We start from the raw sequence: 22555 nt of genomic DNA on the forward strand, positions 1-22555 counted from the left end.
GGGGTTCACTTACGGTTCCCTAGGCCCAATTTTGGTTTTCCTCTGATGACAGGCATGAGTGGAGCGTAAAGCATGCGGTGACGGTTGAAAGCAATGGTACTCGGCGTCCGCCGATTTGACTGGCTTTCAGAACAGCAATCTGCCGTCATCTGCTGGCCATCCTTAACCACCGCGGACCCTTTGCCAGCGGGGGGACGATTTGACTCTAAAGATGTTTGCTGTAGCTTCGTGTTGACGGGATCAAGTTTCTCGAGAGAATATCCTAGCCAGCTACTCAGTCATGTATCACCCCAATGTGAGCCAATGAGGAACACATACCGCAGATCTGGTGGTATATGCCTTTGCGTGAGTCCAAGGCTGTGAAAATTCCACAATCGCACAAGAGATGCAGCATAATGATTTCCCCATTGTTGCCCAGTAAGCCCAGAACCTCCGTCCAAGGCGCACTTTTGAGCTTCTGAACATTCTCATTCGAGAAGTGCGTCTCAACAACACTTCGAAAACCCCGAGTCAGAAGATGATGCGGCTTTTTCTTGGACTCGGAGAGATATGGTTTCCAGATCAAAGCTATAGCACGGTCCACAAGCTACAGGATAAGTCAGCTTTTCTGCGGGCATATCCGTTTAATGCCCAGTAAACGTCATTCGCATGGGAGTGAAATGTTTGAAGCTAGGATGAAAGGAGATACAGCGCTGATGGGATGAAGGACGATAAATCCGGGTGAGAGGCATACCTCAGCTTGTGCACATGGCGGCCCAGTGTCTGTGCTCGCCAATTGAGACTTGGGTTGGGATTTGCGCAACGCAGCCAGCTCTTGGCTTCGCTCCTGATCACGAGCAGGGGATGAGCCTTGCGTGATTCCCACCAAAGTGGAATCGAGGAGAATAGCTAGTTCTTGCTGTGAATCCGAGCACGAGTCATTGGCGCCTTCTGCGGGATCCGTTCGGATCGATGCGATTTTTCGACGGCGGGATCGCGAGGCTGATGGTATTTGGCGCAAGAGGAACTGCCTCAAAGTTACCACTTCCTGGTAGTATAGCGATATTACTGGGTGCGTGAGTTTGGTCGCATGGTCAGAAGAACAGCCACTTGGATTCCTGAAACCGGTGGAGGCCGCAGTGATGCGAGTCTGCGACGAATGGCCTTGCGCATGCTTGCCCTTCACGGGCCTCTTCCTCTTTTGCCCCATATGAAAGGAGACGAGATCCAATTGTTCCTCAGCTTCACTCGGACGACAGGCAGATCACCCGGCGCCTTTGCCGGGGGACGAACTATGAGGGAAGTACCTTACTAGGTGGCCCAGTCAACCAATGTAAGTAAATACTTCTTGGCAAACGAGAGGAAGCGCGCGGTTGAATGACGCGCCAGGACGCGCTACACCTGGATCGCGTGGGAATTAAGCCAATCAGGAAAGATATAGGCACAGGCTGTCTGTCCCAGTCTGAGAACAGCTTTTGCGACCAAGCGCAGCATCACCACATTTCGTGCTAACTTCTTTTCGTATACAGGAATAGACTGGCAGACAGTCAGGTACGGAGTAGTCTACAGTACTACTCCATCGTTACTAGTTGATGGCCAGCCACACAGCCTTGCGGTCCCTTTTTTCCTCCCCAGTTTGGCGATCAATGGGAGCTAATCCGTTTTGGGCGATTGAACAGAGATGAGGGGAGCTGGTGTTTTACAGTGAGACAAAAGAACCCCATCCTCCACTCTTCAACGCAAGCTAGTCCCCCAATGGAACATGTCTTCGGTGGTCAATTATTGAAGCCTTGAAGGGCAGCCGAGCTGGGGATGAAAGTGCCCGTACCTAGCAGAAAGGAGAAGGAAGAGAAGGGGGAGTCTTCCACCTATTGTTCGAAGCGAGCTCCCCGTCTGGAACGCGGTGCGATCCTGCAGCCTGCGAACTCTATTAGATTTAGGGTGCTGAGGCGATCACCTATTGTCTACATGAACCTTGTTCGGTCTGCGATATGTCTATTTTCTGCTCCGTACATACCGTAATAAAATTCTAGCCCAGTGGGTGCCAGGGGCGCAGATCCTTGAAGAAAAAGACAATGATGAAGAATCCATGTATGGCTCGAAACTGCCGACCCGTCACCTTTAGGGGGTGATGTGAAAGAGGCACCGAGGATAATCCTCGGTACACACGACACCGTGTGTCTTGTTGAACAGCTCTTCCGAAAGTGAAGTACGATCCAGTCATGATGTATGGAATTGGTAATATTGAGTAGAAGGCTTGCTTCAGGTGCCTCGCTAACTAACGGTACCTGTAACCATGAAAACCTTTTCAAGCGACTGCCGATCTCTGCCCCTACAGGCCCAACCGCGAGTGGTTGCACACGAGAGCATATTCGTCGTCGTCGTCAATGACTCTTATGGTGAAAGACAGCAGTCAGCAGCACATACTACTATTATCTGTTTAGCAATGTTAGAATATCGACGTATCTCAATTGAAAGCTGTCTCTCGTAGCCAGCATTTGCAGGTGTCTGTCAAAAGGGTTGCGGATGCAAGAGGGCGACATCCGGCGGGCCGGCGGGTGGCTAGTGATAACTTAACAATCATTATTGATTGAACTCCTTTTATACATGTACATACGTACTCTGTTTTGAGGTTGACGACGTTCGATGCAGACCATCCTTCAAGCTTAGCGGAAGTAGCACCTGTCTGCTGCATATTGATGTTGATCTGTCTACCTTTTTTCCTCAAGGGATTTACTACGTTCGGATGTTCGGTCAATTGAGGACAGAACCACGGGGGTTCATTCGGTCTTCATCTTATTTTACCACCGCTTTTGTTTCACTGAGCAGAAGCCACGAGTGACAGGATTAAAAGCATGGGGAATTGGACCCTCCCTTAAATGGACCAGGAGATCGAGGCTCCGGCTGGTCACGAATAGTCTAGGCGCCACGACCACCCAATAAGAATAGTATCACAATGAGGTTGTTGTCCGGCAATAATGACCCCAAGTATCGCCCGTAGTAATCATAGCAGCCATGGTGCTCGCACGGACAAGGATGGTCGGCTGTGCCAGATCCTTGGAACGACGGTGGTCTAGAAAGGTCGCCGCACTAGGCTTTAGCAGCGGCCCACGTAGCAAGGAAAAACAGATTGCCGCATTGCGTCCCCACAACGTCAGCCTCGCGCTTCAATATGCTCCCCTGAGCAGGTGTTTGGTGTTAATCGAACGAGATTTGCAGGATGCTTGGGGTTTTTCTGGTGTATCTTCCCTTTAATTGAGTTCCTTGCCCGGGAGGGAAACGAATGATCACGGTTCTGAGATCTGCCCTGGGAAAGCAAATATATCCGTAGGACATTCTCTCCACTGCAAGAAAGAGAGACCAACGGACCACCGTCAAAGAGAAGCGGTGTGCCTCCGGGGGCATCCTGGGCCGTAAGAGACAGGGATCTCATCATTGTTCTGTCTCTACTCCGTATATCCTCGACGAGCCGAATAGAGGCTGACCAGCCAGTAAGATATTAATACCGTCACCCGGCATCATGTTACCCACCCCGAATCATAAATCGTCTATAGGCCAGACATGCTCAAGTGGACCCAGTCAGGTACAATACGTCAAGCCTGTTCTCTGAACAATCAAGGCTGATGAAATTGTCCGAAGAGGACGCGGATTTGGTGCAGATGCACACTGCAGATGAAAGTCATCGTTCTTCCATAGGTGAGCACCTTAGAAGAGCCTTCTTTGTATTCCAGTCACAAGCTGTTCGATATGTGATACGGCGGTTCTTTGGCGCGGGATGAGTACATGTATAGGATAAGTAGAACACGAACGATCTGGTATGCCTCATGGTGTGCAGACCAGCTCGAATTATAGAATCTAGAGTAGTGGTGTGTGGAGTACAGTAAATACCTGGATATGGGCAGTCCTCAATTGGCACTACGATCGTTCTCCATAGCTGATCTTAGACAAAATTCGTCTACGCAGGATACTAGCCTGGAGTAGACTGGGGTAGTACGGGGTGAAATTGCTGGTGCCCCGTGGGCCACCTTTTACTTGTCTCGTCCAGACATTTGCTGTGCGACCGTGATAATAACCTACTGGGGCAGTTCTGATTGCGTTCAAGGCCACTGCCGAAATGGACCCATCCCTCTCGCCATCTTACTGTCATTTTCAGACAGGCAAAAGCAGCAGCATGAAGCGGTACCGTGTTGGGACGGATGCGAAATCGACTACAGCTTACGAAGCTCGGGAATAGGAGTCGATCGTCGATGGTGTGGTGGTCTTCAGTCATCTGCATCGACTGAAAAGAGAGGGCCATAAGAGCCAAGCTCCGGAATCTGGAACCTTGATCTTACTGTGAAATATACTATGCAGGGTCATAACGCACATGAAAAGAAATCGATAACTTGTATTGCTTGTCAGCGTGGGAGTGGAGATTCTGAGAACCATATTGTACTATTCATTTTTTCGAATCCTGCAGAGATGCAAGAAATAGCATATTATGCTAGCTATGATATATTGCCGCATCAACTCAACACAATAGCTTAGGACCCTTATCTTCTTCAATGTACGCTAGGTTGGAGTAAGCTCTTTGAACGTACCCGGGAAGATATATATGCACTAAAATGGATGTATTGACGAGATGCTTTTCGCACATACGTACTCCGTATCTTCAAGTACTATGTATGCCAATCCTGAGGAATGTTGGTCGAGGCAGATCGATACTAAGGTAGTAGTTCATCCAGCCCTTTGAAGAATAGGCGCACGGCGAACAAAGCTCAGCGGGGAAAGTGTTCCATGGAACGCCCGAAGGGACGACGAGTCCCGATCCGACTAACACCACTAACGGCTGTGTCTCCAATGGAAGGGAATAGAGTTCATGTGCCGACTTCTTTATGGCTTCCATGCTCACTTCCAGCCATAGCAGCAGATCAATCGAATTCTCTCGCCTACCAAACCAACTGCGGAATATTCTCCAGCACTATCCCCTCATCTGCCGGTGGTCAGGCAGATACCAGCCTACCTATCAAATCGAAGCGCGCACGGAGATTCCGCCACTGGACCCGTGGAGATGTTCGCAATTCGACTCATCGAAACTGCTTCTCTAAGTCGGCCACACGTTGCCCCTCTAATCTGAGGATGAACTCTGCAGGGCGAGACACCCAGAGAGGATGTGTATTATGACTGTAGTTACAGATTCGTGAAGGCTGAGCTGAAGGCTGAGCAGATGGGCGAGGCAGGGATTAATACATACCTTACTAGTAATGATTAAACTTAGTACGGAGTAGATAGATAGTTAGCCTCTTAGATAGCCTCACGATTCTTGCTCTCTCATCCAGTCCTTCCATGGCCTTGTCTGTGGATTTCTTTTCGTCTTCAAACTCTGGTGGTTTGAAATGTCAAGCGAAAATCTCTTTTTTAGGAGCCTCGGGTTAACATTGTTTCTATCATACAGTTTCTATATTGGTTTTTCTTCGACTAGTTCTAGAAATGGGGGGGTGTGGGAAGCGGGAGGGGTTCTTTTTTTTTTTTTTTTTTTTTAACCCCCTCTGCACACCCGTCACCTTTTCGTCTCAGAGTTCTGGTCAATTCCCTGGGTGGATTCCCCTCGCTTTTTACTCCTGATTATCCACCTTCTCCGCACCCACTCTCAAACCCAAGGTCGATTCTTGCCGTCACTAGCAAGTTCAGGTTAGTGAGTTGCTCACCAGTACCAAATAATACCGACGCATCCAGTAATCTGTAATTCTTCTTGTTCCCTGACCCTACCAAAATCAAAGAAGAAATTCTGGAAATAGAAATAAAAGGAAAAAAGAAAAAAAAAGGAAAAAGAAAAAGAAAAACAAATACTAGAGGGAGCACACGCGCGCACACACACACACACACACACACACACACACACACACTCACACATACACACCATACCCTTCATCAAACGGGGCATCTGAAAGTAGTCGGCCCACCTGCAGCCCTTCCCAATCGATAGAAAGCAACCCGACACTGGACTGGACACACTGGGTCTGGGCTTTTCCTATCGATTACTTGATGGGTACCGTTTGGTTGCTGTTCGTCATCCATCCATGAATGAATGAATCAATGAATGGTTTGCTTCTTCTCTTTTTTATTTGACTACGGTCTTACCCTGCCCTGCCACTTTGACCTCAACAAACCCCTCCCCTCTCGGCCCGCTTGTTACGTCTTCCCACACCCTCTTCCTTCTCTGGCTTCCATCGTCACCCATCACCCATCTCCCCTAACCAACCCACCTCGACATCCCCTCCCCCCTCACCCCTGCTCGACGCCGTGCAAACGTTTGTCCCGCCCGTCGTCTGACCCAACAGGAATTGTTGCTGCTGTTAGTTTTCTCTCTGTCGCCCTTTATCCACCTGGGGGTCATTGCTGACAGACTGCTGTCTCGCAGTCTGTTGTTCCTTCAGTCCCGTCCGTCGACTTGATCCGCTTCTATTTTGAGTCCAGCACCAGCAGCTTGACAAATCTTCCGGTCTTCGGGGGTACGGCTTTCGAATCGTCCCTCTCTGGCTTTGGTGGTCTCAACTCGTCTCAAATATGACGCCGTGCTCGGGTGGTACTACCCGGTGATGATTGCCTTATAGTTCTGGCCCGGTTAACCTGCAACCTCATCGGTGGCCTACCAGCGGCGAACAACGCATCAAGAGATTAGTACCTTTGACCTGGAAAACACCCACCCCTTCCCAACCAGCTATTCTATTGGGTACTTGCTCCTTTCTTTTCGCATTGATTTTCTTTTTCTTCATCCAGCCTCCTCCCTTGCCCACCTCTCTTTGGGAAAAGGGCAAAGTCGAAGGAGGACAATCCCGCTGACTCTCTGCCTAAAGGATGCAAGATGTCCGGGAGTGATGTTGAGCACGCTTCCCGGCTCTTGGACGTCAGCCCGCGGCTATCTTCCTCGAACACCCACGATATTCACAATTCCTATTACGGTTCCCTGTCAAACGACCCTTACCACGTCTCCCTAGCTGCGCCCTCCTTCTCTCCTTCTCTGTCGGGTAAAACGTATCCCACTGAACCGAGTTTCACAAGCCTGCAACCTTACTCCCTACCTGCAACCCTTCTCTCCGACGATCATAAGGACAATTCTGGCCGATCTTCGCCTGACCCTGACGACTTTTATCGAGCGCAACTGCCCACAGGCAATGGTACTGTGAATGGTGGTGCTGTGGTGGAAAACCAGAGTGACGTAACCGCAGAGCAGTGTCCTCATCTATTCCAGCGTGTTTCCTCCGTACCGATAAATTCGACCGAGTCCCCCAGCGGGAGTGCGGTTCAGGGTCGTTCAGTATCCGACTCGTCGTATAAGGGCATTGGTGGTAACTCCGCTTGGGGCTCTTCCGCGCGGGCCTCGACGGCCAGGGCCAGGCAGACATCATTCAAAGACCTGATCAACAAGTTTAATAACAATAGCGACCAGGTTCTCCCCGTTCCTTCGTCACTCACAGCTGGATCTCGGGCGCCGTCGAGGGCTGCTAGTCCTACCAGCCCAATAGGAGGATCGTATCGGTCGGGAGCTCTCCCTCGTTCGCGTGAGGCTCACAACACGGCCAATGCACAAGAGCTTCCCCGCTGGCATTCCCTAGATACCTTTGGCGAGAACACGTCGGATTCAGTTTCTCTACCGCTCCGATCAATTGACCTGGGCGGAAACATCCTGAACAACCGCCATTCAGATACAGATCCCCGACGTGTAATCTTAGGTGAGAAACTCAGCGTCGACACGGGGTTTCTGAGCACTGAGGACACTGCCTCGCGTCGTCGCGGTTCTGAGGGGAATATTCTCGGCTCAAGTCCCGCTTTCTTAGACCACCTAGACCATTCGTCCGGTCCAACACCACTAACACCCACCGCGTGGTACCTTGGACGTACCCCATTCTTGGAAGAAGTGAGCACAGGCAGCAGTCCGAACAATCACAGAAGAACACAAAGCGATTTCGTTGGGACTTGGTCGGTGGAAGCGGCGGTGCAGCCTCCTGATTTCCACATGGCTGTTCCTGCCCCCTTGCAGTCCGGTTCTCAAACATTTCAAGAACACTCAAACGCTAAATCTCGCATTCCGATTTCATCTCACCGCCTTCATTCAACATCGGATTCAGACGAGTCTTCCACCCCCTCGAGGGCCGGTTTTACGGGGTCCGGAAGTCATTCGACGGTTCAAGTTCCCCTGCCACCGAAAGGCACTAGCCGCCTTCCCAAACCGTCGCCTAAAGCACAGCGTGACACGTCACACGATGATCATCATGTCCTGATAACACCACCACGCACTCATGCCCGGTCCCGTCGTCAGGTCCCCGAGAGCAGTGGTCTCTTGGAAGCTTACATAGCCGCACCTCCGCCAGCCAAATCGCCACCCCTCCGGAGCTCCCGACCTCGGCAACCCGTATCACATACAACCCTCCAAACTCCCCGGTCGAAAGTCGTTGAAACCGTGTCGAATTTCCAGAGGCAAATAAACCGTGACCGAGAGTTTAGGAACTCGCGAGCTCGGGATCGCCGATTGCCAGAGTTGGGCAATGTTGACTTTGCGACCCGACGCCAAAGGATCCAACAGGCATTCAATCGCACGGTACAGGAGAATGAGAGAAAGGAGGAGAAAGCGGCCGAGATTCGACGTCGAAACAAGGAATTGGAAGACACGAAAGGCACCGACGCCGTCGAACCTGAAGCATTGCAGGCTGAGCAGCAAGACTTTGATGACTCTGCGCTGATGAAGGATGACCTTCCTGTCGCAGACGGAGCAGCGGGTGTAGGTCACGAGCAGTCAAAATCGGAGCAAGAGCCTGAAGAAACGCGGACGTTACCCCAACTATATGTCGATACAGATGTAGTCTTGCACGGGAAGCAAACTGAAATCTTCGATTCGCATACAACCATGGATTCTCCAACGTTAGGGCACCAGCCTGTCATTGCTGGTGAGCTGGAAAGTGACTGTGACCTTGCACATGGGGATCCCGCGTCTGCTTCAACCTCGGAATCCAATGAGACACATGTCACCGCTTTCGACATAGAACCACAAGTCGACCTGATGCAAAATAAACATGCTTCACATCGAGCATTGTTGAATCAAATCATGCACATACGCGAGTCGAGCTCCAGCAGTTCATCATGTGATGAACAAGATTGTAGCCTCTCCGAGGCTGACGACAAAGAGTCGGTGCCCATCATGCTACGGGATGCGCTGGGCTTCGATGATCATACAGACAGCAGCGAAAATCAGGAGCCATGCGATCTCTATACGCAACATGAAACAACAGACAACGAGATGTCCCACCGATGGAGTATTAGTTCTTGGTCATCATCCCTCCACAACCAGCATTCTACAGACGAACAGTGCGAGCGCAGTGTTGATGACATCCCGCCACCTCGCCATTCCGCTGATGAGAGTGAATTTAAAACCCAATCATGTTCTGCGTCGTCGTGTACGCGATCTGAGGCTGGTTATCCGCTTGCGAACCCATTGACACAGACATCATCACACGAATTAAAGACAGAGGCTGTGCCACAAGCCAATCTTTATACACTGACTAGTGCCCCTAGCTTAGCCAGGCTCGGGGGCTGGGACTCCAAGCGAGTCAGTCAGCTCTACATCCAAGAGATCGCTAACGGACGAGGGCTTGGTCTTCCCTTGCCGGCTATACGTGCTTCTCCGGAGCCCCAACAGCTAGACGTTCATACGAAGGGAGATGACGGGCCTGAGGACACGAGTTCGGTCCCTCGTAGCACAGATATGCCTGCCTCTGAGCGGACCAGATACGCAGCCAGCCTCGTCATCCGCGATGACTGGGAGCATGCATCTCCTTCGATCATGGATTGGATGCAGGTTGCTGCCGCGGACGGTTCAACCCCGCAAGGCGAACGAAGCGGTTCGGCGTCTAGACTAGACAATGCTCCCACGCCGCGGCTGGACACGTCAAGCGCCCGGGACCTATCTCAGGAAGCGACAGAGGAACGCCTAGGACTGGCAATCAATGTCCAGGTCCCTCAGGACTCGAATTTCCATGAATATAGCTCGACCCTTGATCATCGGCAAGCGGCAACCGACATCGCGCAGCCACCCACTCGATATGATTCAACCGCCACTATCGCAAATCAGCGTTTCAGCACCTATATCAATGGGATATTCTCTCCCTTGGACCCTATTAATAGCACAGGGAGCAGTGAAAATTCATCTCTACAGCGGCTTGAACCGACGCTATCTCCGGAGACGCTGCACTCGTCTGCGACATCACTGGCGCATTCAAGCTCTGAGCATCTCCAGTCGAAACCCCAGTCACCTTCGCCCGAGCAACGGCGGCTGAAGAAGCGACGAAACGTGATCAAGGAGCTCGTTGATACTGAGTACACCTTTGGTCGGGATATGAAAGTTGTTGACGATATATATAAGGGAACCTCGAGTTCATGTTTGGACCTCTCTTCTGAAGATGTCAAAGTTCTCTTCGCAAATTCCGACCAAGTCGTTCAGTTTTCTATGGCTTTTCAAGACGCCCTGAAAGAAGCCGCGAAAAGTGTCTATGTGATGCCCAAGTCGCAGAGATGGAGCAGCAAGCGCAGTGCGCGACATCGCCAAGCTTCAAGGAACGAAGACAAAGCAGACAGCACGGGTCTCTCGGACCATGAAAAGGACCAAATGACCTTCATTGGACAGGCTTTTGTGGCACACATTGGCTACATGGAGAAGGTTTATGCGGATTATCTCAAGAATCACGACGCTGCTAATAGAAAGCTCCAAACTCTGCAGCGGAATCCGAAAGTGGCGATCTGGCTCAAGGAGTGTCGTGATTGGGCTTCCGATCTCACGACTGCATGGGATTTGGACTCCTTACTGGTGAAGCCCGTACAGAGGATTCTGAAATATCCTCTGTTGCTGTCTGAACTTCTCGACTCGACACCCAATGACCACCCTGACCGGACAGCTCTCATTACTGCTTTCGAGCAGGTCACCAATATCTCGGTCAGAATCAATGAAATGAAGAAGCGTGCGGATCTGGTGGGTCAGGTGGTCGGACGTAAACGCAAGGAGTCTGACGTTCGGACCGGCTTGTCCAAAGCTTTTGGCAGACGCACCGAGAAGCTGAAGCAGCAAGTAGGACTTATCGACTTGTTTGAAGACAAAGAATACGACAGCCTATCTCAGAAGTTTGGAGATAACTTTTTCCAGCTGCAGCTCGTCATGCGTGATGCAGAATCATACACAAAAGAGGTCCAGAGTTCAATGGATTGTTTCAACGAATTTGTCGCTGCGATCGAAGGATTTGTCGATGTAGCGCAGTCGAATTATGTCGAGCTGGAAGGCAAATGGCGCGAGCTTAGAGTCTCTGTTCAGGCCATCATGACGGTGGCTTTGCCCGACCATGTAAGTGCATCATCATGTGTAGGAAGTATTGAACCTGCCGATCTCCATTACTAACAGGTGGCCATTCTATGCTTTAGCTTGCAGTGGTCCGAAAGAGCGTCATCGATCCGATGGTCACCCTACTCAAGCTTCACGATGGTCCCCAGAGAGTGATGAAGAAGCGCGACAAGCGACTCATGGACTATGTTCGCTTCAAGAGCATCAAGGATCGAGGGGACAAGCCCGACAAAAAGACCATGGAACAAGGGGAACAATTCATTGCCCTGAATGAAACCCTCAAGGATGAGCTTCCGAAGCTCTATGCTCTCACTGCCAAATTGATGGAGGCCTGTTTGAAGAACTTTGTGCAGATTCAAACCACCTGGTTTCATCAATTGCAAAGAAATCTTGGATCCTTATTCGAGGCATTCCCAGAGGACATTCAAAAGATTGTTGAGAATTGGTCCTCCAAATTCAACTATGCTGAAGGGCAGGTGCTCTCGCTTGGGATCTGCAATGGATCCTTGCTCGCCGATACCATGAATCTTGTCAACTTCAACACGCCTTCAACCGGGGCAACTATCAGCTCGCCTCGACGACCTTCCACGGTGAATAGTGTCAGCACGCGGATGGGCTCGACGGTTGAAGAATCGCCCAAGGCATCTCAGGAATTCAGTATCGGCGGCTATCCTTTCCAGTCGCCCAGCATCGACAGCCAATCTCAAGTGTCTTTAGGGCGACGTAGGGCGGACTCGACATTCTCCGGCCGTGCTCATGAATCTGCCGAAATCCCCAGAGGCCAAGTGCTTCAACAAGTCACCAGCGCATCAACAGGGTCGCTTGCAGCATCCGGCTCTAATACCGAGTCATTCCCGAGCCTGCCCAGATTGAGCCTTGACTCCCCATTCTTAGTCGATGTCATTGGCCCCTCCCAAACGGAGACCAGGACTGATGATGAACAACATGCATCATCTAGTGGTCAGTATTCGAACTTCTTCTCCTCAGCGATGCCGATGTCGGATAATCCACAAGAGAACACACCAATGGATCCCGAGCCTCCGAAAGAGCCAGCAGTCCTTTTTCTCGCAGCCAGTATATACGAATTCAATATTGATCGCGCTCGAAGAGAAGCTGGTTACCCATATCTGACATACGTTGTGGGCGAGATCTTCGATGTCATTGCTGAGAAAGGCGAACTGTGGCTGGCTAAGAACCAAGATGATCCCGAGCGTCAGGTCGGCTGGATCTGGAACAAACACTTTGCAAAGCTAACTAATTAGAGCACTCGTTCTGCGAGTCCATTTCAATTACAAGTCTTACAAGCCTAAGGGATCATGCCTTGGCGCGACGTTTCCCCGGGCGACGACTCATTGAAATCTACAATCTCATGCTGCCGCATGTTATACGCATCTATGATCTTACATGGTGGCACCTTTGACCGTGCGACATTGTTTATACTATTGATTTACTATTACCTGTCTTTATATTCCCTCATTGTTTTCGAGTTCAGCGCGATGGGCGGGGATTCCATGTTGGCGAATATTTTCTGCTTTCTCTGGTCTGGAATTATGCTTGGGCGCTTATTATGACTGGATGAAAAGGTGGTGGGGTGGATGGTTGGTGAACTTCACGCCATGGGCGAGATTTGCAAACGGTCATTCCTGTCAAAGATTGGTGTTTGCTTCTGCTCAAAGAGCTTGCATGCATGCCTCTGAAGATGTATTTGTTTAGATACCCCCTCGATTAAGACGAAGAGATATTGTTTATTGTTGACACGATCTTGAAAGTAAAGTATGTAGTCCTGTGCTATCCCAATCAGGACGGCTTGAACGTATTTATACTACTAATAGCAACAACCTACCTAATACTAAGCCACAGCCAATAACTTATGGGGGATGCTCAGCCACTGAGCAGTGACGTGCATGGCGTAGCCGTGTGGCTGATGAGATTTAGGTATCTCCTTGCTGGAACTTGCCGAGGATAACAAAAGGCCCCTCCCTCCCTTCTCTCTATCGCTATGAAGTCGGGTTGATTCTCTCGTTAATCCTCCCTTCTTGCCTGTGGGACCTTCATTTCCCGCCTTATGGTTCTCAACCTGTAGCTTAATTCGACCTTACCTTCGTCTACCCCCACATTTCGCCTACTGCGCATGAACTAAACTTGAGCCCACTCGCCGAAGTCCGATTAAGCTGTTCAACCTTCGATTCCTTCTGCATCTTCCGCCGCCGCCGCCTTAGCCTGCCGCCTATGAAATCAAATCGAGACCACTAGAGAGAGCGCGATTTTTATAATTAGACTCGCACCGGTTGGACGACTATCAGGATTAACTGCCACAATTCACCGATAACTGCACCTCAAACAACCTACACCTCATTTCGAGACCCACCCGTGCGCATCGCCGTTGACCTGCATCCGCAGCAGAGCCAAAGCATCTCCCCCACACAATTGGACAGCTTATACTCGGGCTTGAGCCACCCTAGCATACGTGCTGCGTGGCTTTATATCTTTTTCTGTCGCAAAATTCAAGCGTGGACGGAGGCTAGGTTTGCGGTGGAGCTTTCTCTACTGCATCCGCAACGACACTGATCGGATTTAGTGACCAAGTCTCAAGATGCGGGACGGTGGCTTGGGAGGCAAATTGGTGAAGAGGATGAAACGATTTGGTGATACTGTGAGTTTCCTGGGCTACGGTCATGCTCCGTGTCAGGCATCTGGCTAATAGAGACGACTCCCCGACTGCAGTTAAACCCTGATGATGCGTACCTAAGCTGTGAGTTCATGCTACGGGCCCTTCTGGTGAATATTCAGTCGTGGCGCCGAAATCCAACTAATTAGGACTTGTTCATGGATAGATCATGATATTCGATGTATGTTGTTCTTGACTCTTGCAAAGTCCGGAGAGATACTGACACGGAATTCAGTAACCAGAGGAGATATGCAATCTTTAAAAGATGACTGGCTCACCGATAATGTTCGTTAATATCGTATTATTGGTCATTCATGCACATTGCTTGTGGCTGGATTCAGAGCTGACATGATATACCTACCTGCCTAGGTAATTTCTTTCTGGGAAGAGTGTGTTGGCCCCGGATCCCCTTCTCTCTTCGAATTCAGGACTGATGTTTTGCGCCAGATATCTCGAGCGCGAATTCCTCTCCCATTCCAAATCCGCCAATATCGTTCTCCTGCGCCCCAGCATGTCCTTTATGATCCTCCAGACCCCAGACCCTCGAACTCTCCGCGAAGCCCTGCCGGACTTTTCCCGTACTACGCACGTTTTCCTGCCGATCAATGACTGCCGCAACGTCACCGAAGCCGAGGGCGGCACACACTGGTCATTGCTGCTTGTATCAATCGTTGACGGCCTCGCTTTCCATTATGATTCCCTGCCGCCGGGAAACTTCTGGGAGGCGCAGGCTGTGACAATGAAGTTGGGGAATCTGCTGAATCGGAATATCCGATATGTCCATTTGGAAGACTCGCCAGTTCAGGAGAATGGAAGTGACTGTGGGGTGTTCGTCTGCTTGAGCATGCGGTATCTTTTGTTGAAGCGATTATTGACGGCGAATACGAACGAGAAAGTCAGTTTAAGTCTAGGCGGAAGGAAAGTGGATGCGAGATCCGGCAGGAAGGAAATCGCGCGAATTATTGAGGGGTTCAGGAAGGAGGGGGAGAGGCGACGATCGTATGTTTCCCCTGATCACGATACCCGACGTGATGCTAATGAATGGCTACTGAATAGGGCGAGTATGAGCCCAATGGGCCATAGGTCGACAAGTCCGCCCAGGATCGAGTGATGGGTGATGTTTCTGTATCAATTGAAGGGACAGCTTTACGCTTTTGGGTGGACTTCATATTAATAACGAAAGGGCTCAGGAAGATAGGGAGAGGGGCGGCAAACGTGTTGACACCCCGTCCCTATTCTCTATTTCGACTTAACTCTATTGGTAGTTCATCATTACGCACCGCTATTCTCTGGGAGTGGAGGGTCTACAATTCTACACTACCATGCGCTTAGATGGGATGGATACAAGACGTTGAGCATAGCTGGCTGGCTGGCTGGATGAGCGTTCTTAACATGATTATCTTTGGCTTTTCATTCTGTGTTTGTTCAGTAATGACATGATACCTCTGTTCTCTCGAGCCAGACTAATAAGCTATCTGACATGCATACTAAATGAGATATCACGGTTGACTTGGCCTTGTCTGTGCTTCGTGTCTTAGTGGTATAGAACCAGCTTCTGCTTCTACTGCTTCTACTGTTCCTACGGCCTCTTGCGCTTCTTCTTGCAGACGGCAACTGCCCTCGCCCTCTGCTCCTTCCTCGAACAACACTTTCCCACCCAGCCAGCACCTTCCTCCATACTCTCTTGACATGATACCGCAGAAGAACAACAACTATGAATCCTCTCATCCTCTTTCTCTTCTTCCCTTCTCTTCTCTCCTCCTCCTCCCAACACTTATGGTGCCTTGATGCTAGTATCGTGATTCCACGCTCTGCGAATATCACGCTCTTATACTTGTTAAATTGGCCTAACAGCTATTTCCCCAATCTCATTACCACCACCCTCCTCTCCCCTTCCCTTACTTCTCTCGGTTCGTTTTACCAGAGTACCAGATGGCACGTCTGTGTGTTCCTGGCCTGCCTTTCCGAAAGGATCCAGTCCCTACCGCGTCACGATTCTCGTCCCTGCCGGCGTTTCGTTCATTCCCTCACCACCAGCGCGTCGTTTTCCGTCGAAATGTCGACCTTCCGATCCCTCGTCCTCCCTCTCCCTCTCGTGTGCCGACTCACTCCCCGAAGTCCGCCGTCCGCTCGTTTAAGGAGATGCGAAGAGGTTCAAATCTCCCTGTGCATTCTCAGGTAAGAACCACGTCCACTCATTCACCCGTTGCGTTGGCACTGCTGCAGTCCGTCGTACTCCGGTGCGGCGGGGCGCTGCAGCAGGGAATCAACTGAAGGAGACTCTCTCTCGTCTCAAAGAGAGGAGGGTAGCTCGGCAGGCTAGGTCGAAACCGTAGGCACAAGCCCGATCGACTACGAAGCCGCCGCTCCCTCGACGACCCGAACCAACACCAACTCCAGCTACATACGTGAGGATGACTGCTCGCGATATGGTCGCGCGGATCGACGAAGTCCTTGCAAAATACGCAGCAACGCGGGATCGGGTAAATCGTGTGCCTGTCTCGTGCTTGTCTGCGGTTCGTAAGGACGAGCCGAAGAAGCGCGTTCGTTTCTGTGAGACTACAGAAGTCCAATCTGTTCCCCGCTGGATCGAACGGAAGGAGCATGTGTTTCCTGCCTTCCTCTCGTGCCTCGGTCACTTGCAGGGATGGAAGGTCACGGCCCTCCGTGAGCCTGATGAGGATGGCGAGATGGAGAAGCACACGACATATTTGGGGTTCCGACTCCCATGTCTGTCTTCGCTATCACGATGCCAACTCTCCCTGTAACCGTTACCTGTGCGCATGGAACAGCTTGGCCCGTGTCCAGGCAAGGCGTCCTGCGTGGCAAGCCCCAACAGTCTTCAGTGGATGGCTCAAGATGCGAGAGATGCTCCGGGAGCGTGGAGAGTTCAGACTGTAGGTCTCACCTTCCTGTGTCCCTGCCGTTCTTTTTGCTTTTCTCACCACACTCGTTTGTACTGCTCCACTCCTTCCGTTTTCCATTCGTTTGTCTCTCACATTTGTCTGTATTATGGCATCTTCTGATGTCGTTCACTCTTTTGACAATCCATTGAACCTGGTATGGTGTGTCAACCAGCCAGGTACTGCTGACCGGCCCACAGATGAGCTAGCCCTGCCTGCAGAGGTTGTCCGTCGTGGGCGTAATGACGCAGCCACCGTCTGGGGTATTAAGTCGTATGCCCTCGCTACAAGAGCTAGTTCGACCCTCCGAATATGAGGATCGACTGACTCACCAGTGCCGGCGACGCCGAACGCTTCACCAGTAACTTGGTGGCTCCGTCTTTGGGATCCCAAAGTAGGTATCCAATTGGTCCTTTCTGTAACATAGTATGACTGACAGTCTTTCCATAACGGCTGTATCCGATTTGACGACGAGCGTTCGCCCTCGATGGGCTGAAAATTGATGGAAACAAGCAGGTAAGGTTCGATTGAATCAGTCTACTATATAGAGTACTAACGGAATGCTTGGCAGATTGATGTTGACACGCCAAGGTCTGTGCACGAGGCACGTGGGATGGGAGGGTTTCTTTTATCACTTTTCCTGAGTGGAAAAATAACGGCCCTCGGGGGATTGACTTTCCTTTGTTTTTCTTATGTCGGGCCTGGGAATTCTTGCGTGCTTCTAAACGATGACTCGCTGTATCGTCTCGTCCAGGCGTGGATTGAGCTAAATGTACCATGGGACGGTGACCTGTCAATATCACTTTTGTCCCGAACTCTTTAGGTTGTGAGATGCGTAGACTACTTTGTATTGTAATGGCTAACAAGCTCATGGCGGCTGATGTATACGGGAGCTATGGGCAAGACGAATAATGGTACGTAGCATAAGAGAATGAAACCACTGAGTAGTCTTGGAGACAAATGATATTCTACGGTGGAGTAGGATGGAAGTTACCGGCGGTGCTTCCAAGTTTTCCGGAAAAATAAACAATCTGGCAAGAAATAGGATATCTGTAGTACATCAGCACGGGGCATCCTCCGAATCGACACGGGAAACAATATAGATGGCTGAACGGGATGGCATAAGAAGTGACATCAATAGCACGTTTCGAATAAATAAGGTTACTATGATCGTCGTCATCGGGGGATTTCCCTTTGCTCTCCAACTCCCTTGGTTGGTGGAAGTGACAAGAGGAGAGACGGCCTTTTGTGGGAAGAACAAACCAAGAGAGCCTTACCCTGTATGCTCATGGTATATATGATTCAAGGTCAGAAAGAGAGAGAGGGCTATAACAACATCCGTAGCAAGAGTTGTCTTCCAAACCTCACCTCTTCCCATGCCATGAACGGTTGTGATCATCAGTGATCGCCGTTCACAATGTGATGAAAAAAAAAAAAAAAACGTCGCCTCGTCATTTGGGTGGGAGGGGATGTGCATTCAAAGTACTAAGTGGATGAGAACGGAGGGGCCAAGTGTCTATCTACCAACGGATGGGGTAATGTGGTCAGTCAGGTATGGAAAGGGTAGTTTGACTGCAGTAGTGGTCTCCGCGGGAAGAAATGCGTGCTCCTCCCAGGCCAAAGGTCGGTCCTAGATACAACAGGACTGCTGCACAAACCGGTTTTTGCTTTTCGCAGAATACAGGGGTTTCCAAGGATTTTTGGTCTCTGCTTCTCCCTTATCTTGGAAGGACGATGTACTGTACAAGACTAGATTGTACACATATATAAGTAGCGGGTCAGGTCGTTGGTTCCTTTACTCAATGCGGGTTATAAGGTACTACTACTCGTCTAGTAACATTGTCCATATCACTGAACTACTGTACCCGTACTCGGGACAAGCACGAGGAGCAGAGCAGGACGAGTAACAACGGGCTGGTAGGTTTACGTTGGAGTAACTAACGTAACGATGGCAACTATGCAAATAGTCTCAGCCAACCGTACCCACTTGACCTGGGTGATCGACCGGTAGGGGGGGGGGGGATGATGTAATCGGATCATTTAACTTATCTGTGCACTAGGTTGCTCACAACTTACGAGGATATGGTATGTGTAATACATGCTCTGGGCGAACGGAAGATAGTGGCTGGGGCGGGACGTGGGCTATAAACTCGTACACATACTTTGGATATTGAATACGGTTGATATCATTCCGGTGGGGAAGAACGGCGGCGGCTGTGGCAAAGGGGGGTGGGTGGGCTTGGAAGTCATGACATAATTAATGCTAGGCACACGATACTGATGGGCGTTTGATGAAAGTACCTCGGTTGGTTGGAAAGATGAGCAAGACGAGCAAGATATTTGGTAAGTCACGCAATAAACAGCCGAATTAGATGGACCACAGTGAAACAGTGGCTCTATCAAGAACACTTCAAAGAGGGCTGCAATACCCAAGATTGAGATGGTTTCACCCGTACAAGACAACAAGACACAAGAATACAGACCATGAACGCCGACCCAATGACAAAGCCAGATTATGCGAAATACTCTGGGGAAACAAGAACATTGTATACACAGTAGACATGGAAAAGACAAGCCACCCGAGCAATCCAGCGACGATCGAACGTGCCGGCCGCAATGGAAAGTCTATAGATAGATTGCGATCATCGTTCTGCCGGGAACATACGTGATTAAGACAGGACTAGGATATATGTACCAAAGGGGATATGCGACGCCAATAAAGAGGTATAGTGAACCAGCAGTCGATACACACACTCGCACATGAAGCCAAGCGAAAGTGGGAAAATCGTTCACCTGTCGAAGGAGAACAGTATGGATCGTGGATCCAAGAGCGAAAGGAAGCCCCGCGTGGTCGTGCGTAGACCATCTAGGGTGGAGTGGGGGTTTGGCGAACCTCCGGCTGGTCAGGTCGGTGCTTCTCCCGGGTGCGCATGTACATCCCATCGGACTGAGAGTCCACTGCTGGAGGAGCGTGGATTGAACGAGGGATGCCCGACTGCGACTGCTGCTGCTGCTGCTGTTGCTGCGAGACGATCTCTCGAGCATAAAACTCTACCAGCATTGTGCCATACGCTTCAAGCTCTTCCACGGGGATTGAAAGACGAAAGTCATTCAAGAGAAGGAATTGGAGCTCAAGATGGTTGAGTTCAACCAATGGTAATCCCCCAACCTGTACGCAGCATTGGTGTTAGTTCCGTTGTATAGATGATTTAATTAGGAGCGAAGAAGACGGAGGTGGGTACCTTTGCATATCGTGAATTGGTGTAGAAGACATCAGAGAAGAATTTACTGGCACAAGTCACGCCTGCGATGACTAGCCGATGGATATTGAAACTATCCACGATAAAAAAGTGAGAAAGCGCCTCTTCCTCGTCCTCGGCGTCCGAAGATGGAGACATGGACGACGGAGTGGACGGGTCTTGGGCGGCGAAGCTGGCAGAAGATGGTGGAGTGGCCAATGGAGAGGCACCTGTCGTCTGTACATTCGACGATCGGAGCGACTGGGGCTGATTACCATCAGTCCTTAGCATGGAAGCCGATCGGGCCTGGCGACGCCGTAATCGCTCAAGTTGCGACCGGTTGACAAGCTCCGTCATGCGATCGAAATATACCAGAAGACTGAGGAAGACTTCATAAGTGGTGGGACAATACTTGTGGATTCTCGTCAAATAGCTGAGAATGCTGATACTGGGTACATTTTTGCCATGAAAGGCAAGAACACTGGCGGCCTGTGGAGTGAGGTTCGAAGTCCCGTCTGGGGGTGGTATGTGGCGATGGATATGCTCGTGGTGCATGTCGTTGGTCGTGGTTATCTTCGTCAAGAGCCCAGCTACCATCTCGATGATGTCCGTGACCGGCATGGAACTGATTTCGTACTGGCGCTCTTGAGGACCCCATTGTCCCGTCATCCGATCTCTATGTGCCAACATTTCCTCGCTCGCAAAGCTTTGTATATGGGACAGATCGCGGACCTTGATGCGACTGGGCGAGCTTGCCTCCGAGCCGCCTAATGAGCGCAGGGACTGATGAGTCGGCCTCAACTGCGGTGACGCGGGAGATGAATGACTTCTGTTGTGCTGCGTGGATGCCGCGGTCGCGTGTGCATGGCTGGCGCTGACATGAGGGGCATACGTGTGAGGCGCGGCGTGGGCGTGATTATCGAAGCGAGATGGATGGCTATCGCTAGTGGTTGTGGTCATTGATGCTGAGTTCGGGTGGGCGTTTGTTATACCCGAGATGGTTGAGGACGCCCGCGATGAGGGGTAAGAATTCGAGTCGGAAGGGTGATAGATATAAGGCGGAACATCCTGGGTGGTGTGGTGGGAGGGGAGGCGAGCTGAGGCGGATGTTGACGGCGGGGCTGTGGACGAGGTGGGGGTGGTATTAGACGATGCCGACCTAGAGCCGCCGCCGGTCTCCAGACGTGACGAGGGTTGTTGGAACGAGGCTTGGGTCTGCGACGCGGATCGATAGCCAGATTCCGAAGTAGGTATGGCGCCCCCCAGCATGTTGTAGGAGGATGTATCAAGATGATCCGATCGCGGATGATTTACGATAACGGATCCCATGTCAGGTTTAAACAGAAGTAAGTGAAGGTAATATACGGAAGGGCGGACAGTGGTCGGGGTTGAAATATTGCAACTAGAGCCCAGGCCGGCGAGCAACGGTTAGCGACTGGAGACGACGGTGGGGTTCATTGAAGACCCAGGAAAGGCCAGGGTAAATAATGAGGAGAAAATCGAAATCAGATTGAGGAAAGTAAGATCAAGATATAAGATGGTAGGAGGAGAGAGGGGGAATCTAGCACGTAAAGAGAGAGGGACAAGTACGAGATCCAGCAATTGATTGATGGGTTGCTTACTTTAGATCGGTTCAATGAGCGAAGGGGGAGGGGAGCGCAGCGAGAGGAGTGGAAGGCGCAGAGAGGGTCTGGATCTGGAGATGCGGCGAGTGAGGGTCAGAGCACTGGGGAATGCGCGATAAACCCAACCCAAGCCTGGAGCGGGTAAGGAATCACAGGCGATGGACGGCGGTGGGAAACATGTCCATTGCGATGGGAGATGAGAAACGGCGAGGACGACGAGATGAGTTAAAAGGGGATGAAGGCTGGATACGAAACACAAAAAGAGAGGAGAAAGGGTGGCGGAGAAAAGTGGATGAATGGATGGATGGATAGATAGAGGAACTATGGCGACTGGCAATTGGAGAAATAGAAGAGATTAAAAGATGGATTTGGGGGGGGAGGAGGGAGAAGAGCTGGAGGAGAGGAGAGGAGAGGGAGAATGGAACGGAGAATGGGATGATAATGATGATGTTGATGATGCAGCCGCAGCCGTAACAGCACCAGTAGCACCAGCTAGAAGGGAGGGAACAAGAAACCCGGGCAGAAAAGCTGGGTCCACCACGACAAGATTCAGAGCCACTCAGGGCCACTCAGAGCCACTCAGCAACACTCACTCTACCACCCAGCAAGACCCAGACCGACCCAAGGGTGGAGTTCTGGAGTTCTCAGTGCTTTATTCAACGGGGGAGAAGAGGTTCCCTTCCCCGAATGCAGTAACCAAAGTAGCAAGTAGATGGATCGATCAAGCCGAAGATCAAGAATCTCCTCCCCAAAATCAAGGCAGCTGAGGTACCATACCA

General features: G+C 50.8%; 3 protein-coding genes across 3 annotated transcripts; 2 read left to right on the forward strand and 1 right to left on the reverse strand.

Moving 5' to 3' along the window:
- The first annotated feature begins 6676 nt into the window (after nt 1–6676).
- BO86DRAFT_79089 (putative Rho guanyl nucleotide exchange factor) lies at nt 6677–12777 on the forward strand. The gene is made up of 2 exons (XM_025677683.1): nt 6677–11344; nt 11422–12777. Exons 1-2 carry the CDS (start codon nt 6824–6826, stop codon nt 12601–12603), a joined length of 5703 nt encoding a protein of 1900 aa, XP_025533041.1. The 5' UTR covers nt 6677–6823; the 3' UTR covers nt 12604–12777.
- Nucleotides 12778–13621: 844 nt separating this feature from the next.
- On the forward strand, nt 13622–15277 carry BO86DRAFT_79122 (Ulp1 protease family protein). Its single transcript, XM_025677684.1, has 7 exons — nt 13622–13994; nt 14066–14093; nt 14176–14190; nt 14245–14294; nt 14379–14398; nt 14457–15008; nt 15066–15277. The coding sequence occupies exons 1-7, from the start codon at nt 13935–13937 to the stop codon at nt 15118–15120; spliced, it is 780 nt and encodes a 259-aa protein (XP_025533042.1). The 5' UTR covers nt 13622–13934; the 3' UTR covers nt 15121–15277.
- Nucleotides 15278–19778: 4501 nt separating this feature from the next.
- BO86DRAFT_415093 (putative cyclin-dependent protein kinase complex component) lies at nt 19779–21480 on the reverse strand (the record flags this gene model as incomplete). Its single annotated transcript, XM_025674882.1, has 2 exons — nt 19779–20081; nt 20155–21480. The coding sequence occupies 2 exons, from the start codon at nt 21478–21480 to the stop codon at nt 19779–19781; spliced, it is 1629 nt and encodes a 542-aa protein (XP_025533043.1).
- Nucleotides 21481–22555: the final 1075 nt, after the last annotated feature.

The sequence above is a fragment of the Aspergillus japonicus genome (genome assembly GCF_003184785.1).
Source record: "Aspergillus japonicus CBS 114.51 unplaced genomic scaffold BO86scaffold_2, whole genome shotgun sequence".
Classification (NCBI taxonomy): domain Eukaryota; kingdom Fungi; phylum Ascomycota; class Eurotiomycetes; order Eurotiales; family Aspergillaceae; genus Aspergillus; species Aspergillus japonicus.

What these genes read in the sequence shown, in the direction of transcription:
- BO86DRAFT_79089 (XM_025677683.1), top strand. Translation starts at nt 6,824, where the DNA reads ATGTCCGGGAGTGATGTTGAGCACGCTTCCCGGCTCTTGGACGTCAGC. An exon ending in CGGTGGCTTTGCCCGACCAT is followed by an intron (nt 11,345 to 11,421) that starts GTAAGTGCATCA and finishes TCTATGCTTTAG; the next exon opens with CTTGCAGTGGTCCGAAAGAG.
- BO86DRAFT_79122 (XM_025677684.1), top strand. Translation starts at nt 13,935, where the DNA reads ATGCGGGACGGTGGCTTGGGAGGCAAATTGGTGAAGAGGATGAAACGA. An exon ending in TGAAACGATTTGGTGATACT is followed by an intron (nt 13,995 to 14,065) that starts GTGAGTTTCCTG and finishes CCCCGACTGCAG; the next exon opens with TTAAACCCTGATGATGCGTA. An exon ending in ATGACTGGCTCACCGATAAT is followed by an intron (nt 14,295 to 14,378) that starts GTTCGTTAATAT and finishes CTACCTGCCTAG; the next exon opens with GTAATTTCTTTCTGGGAAGA.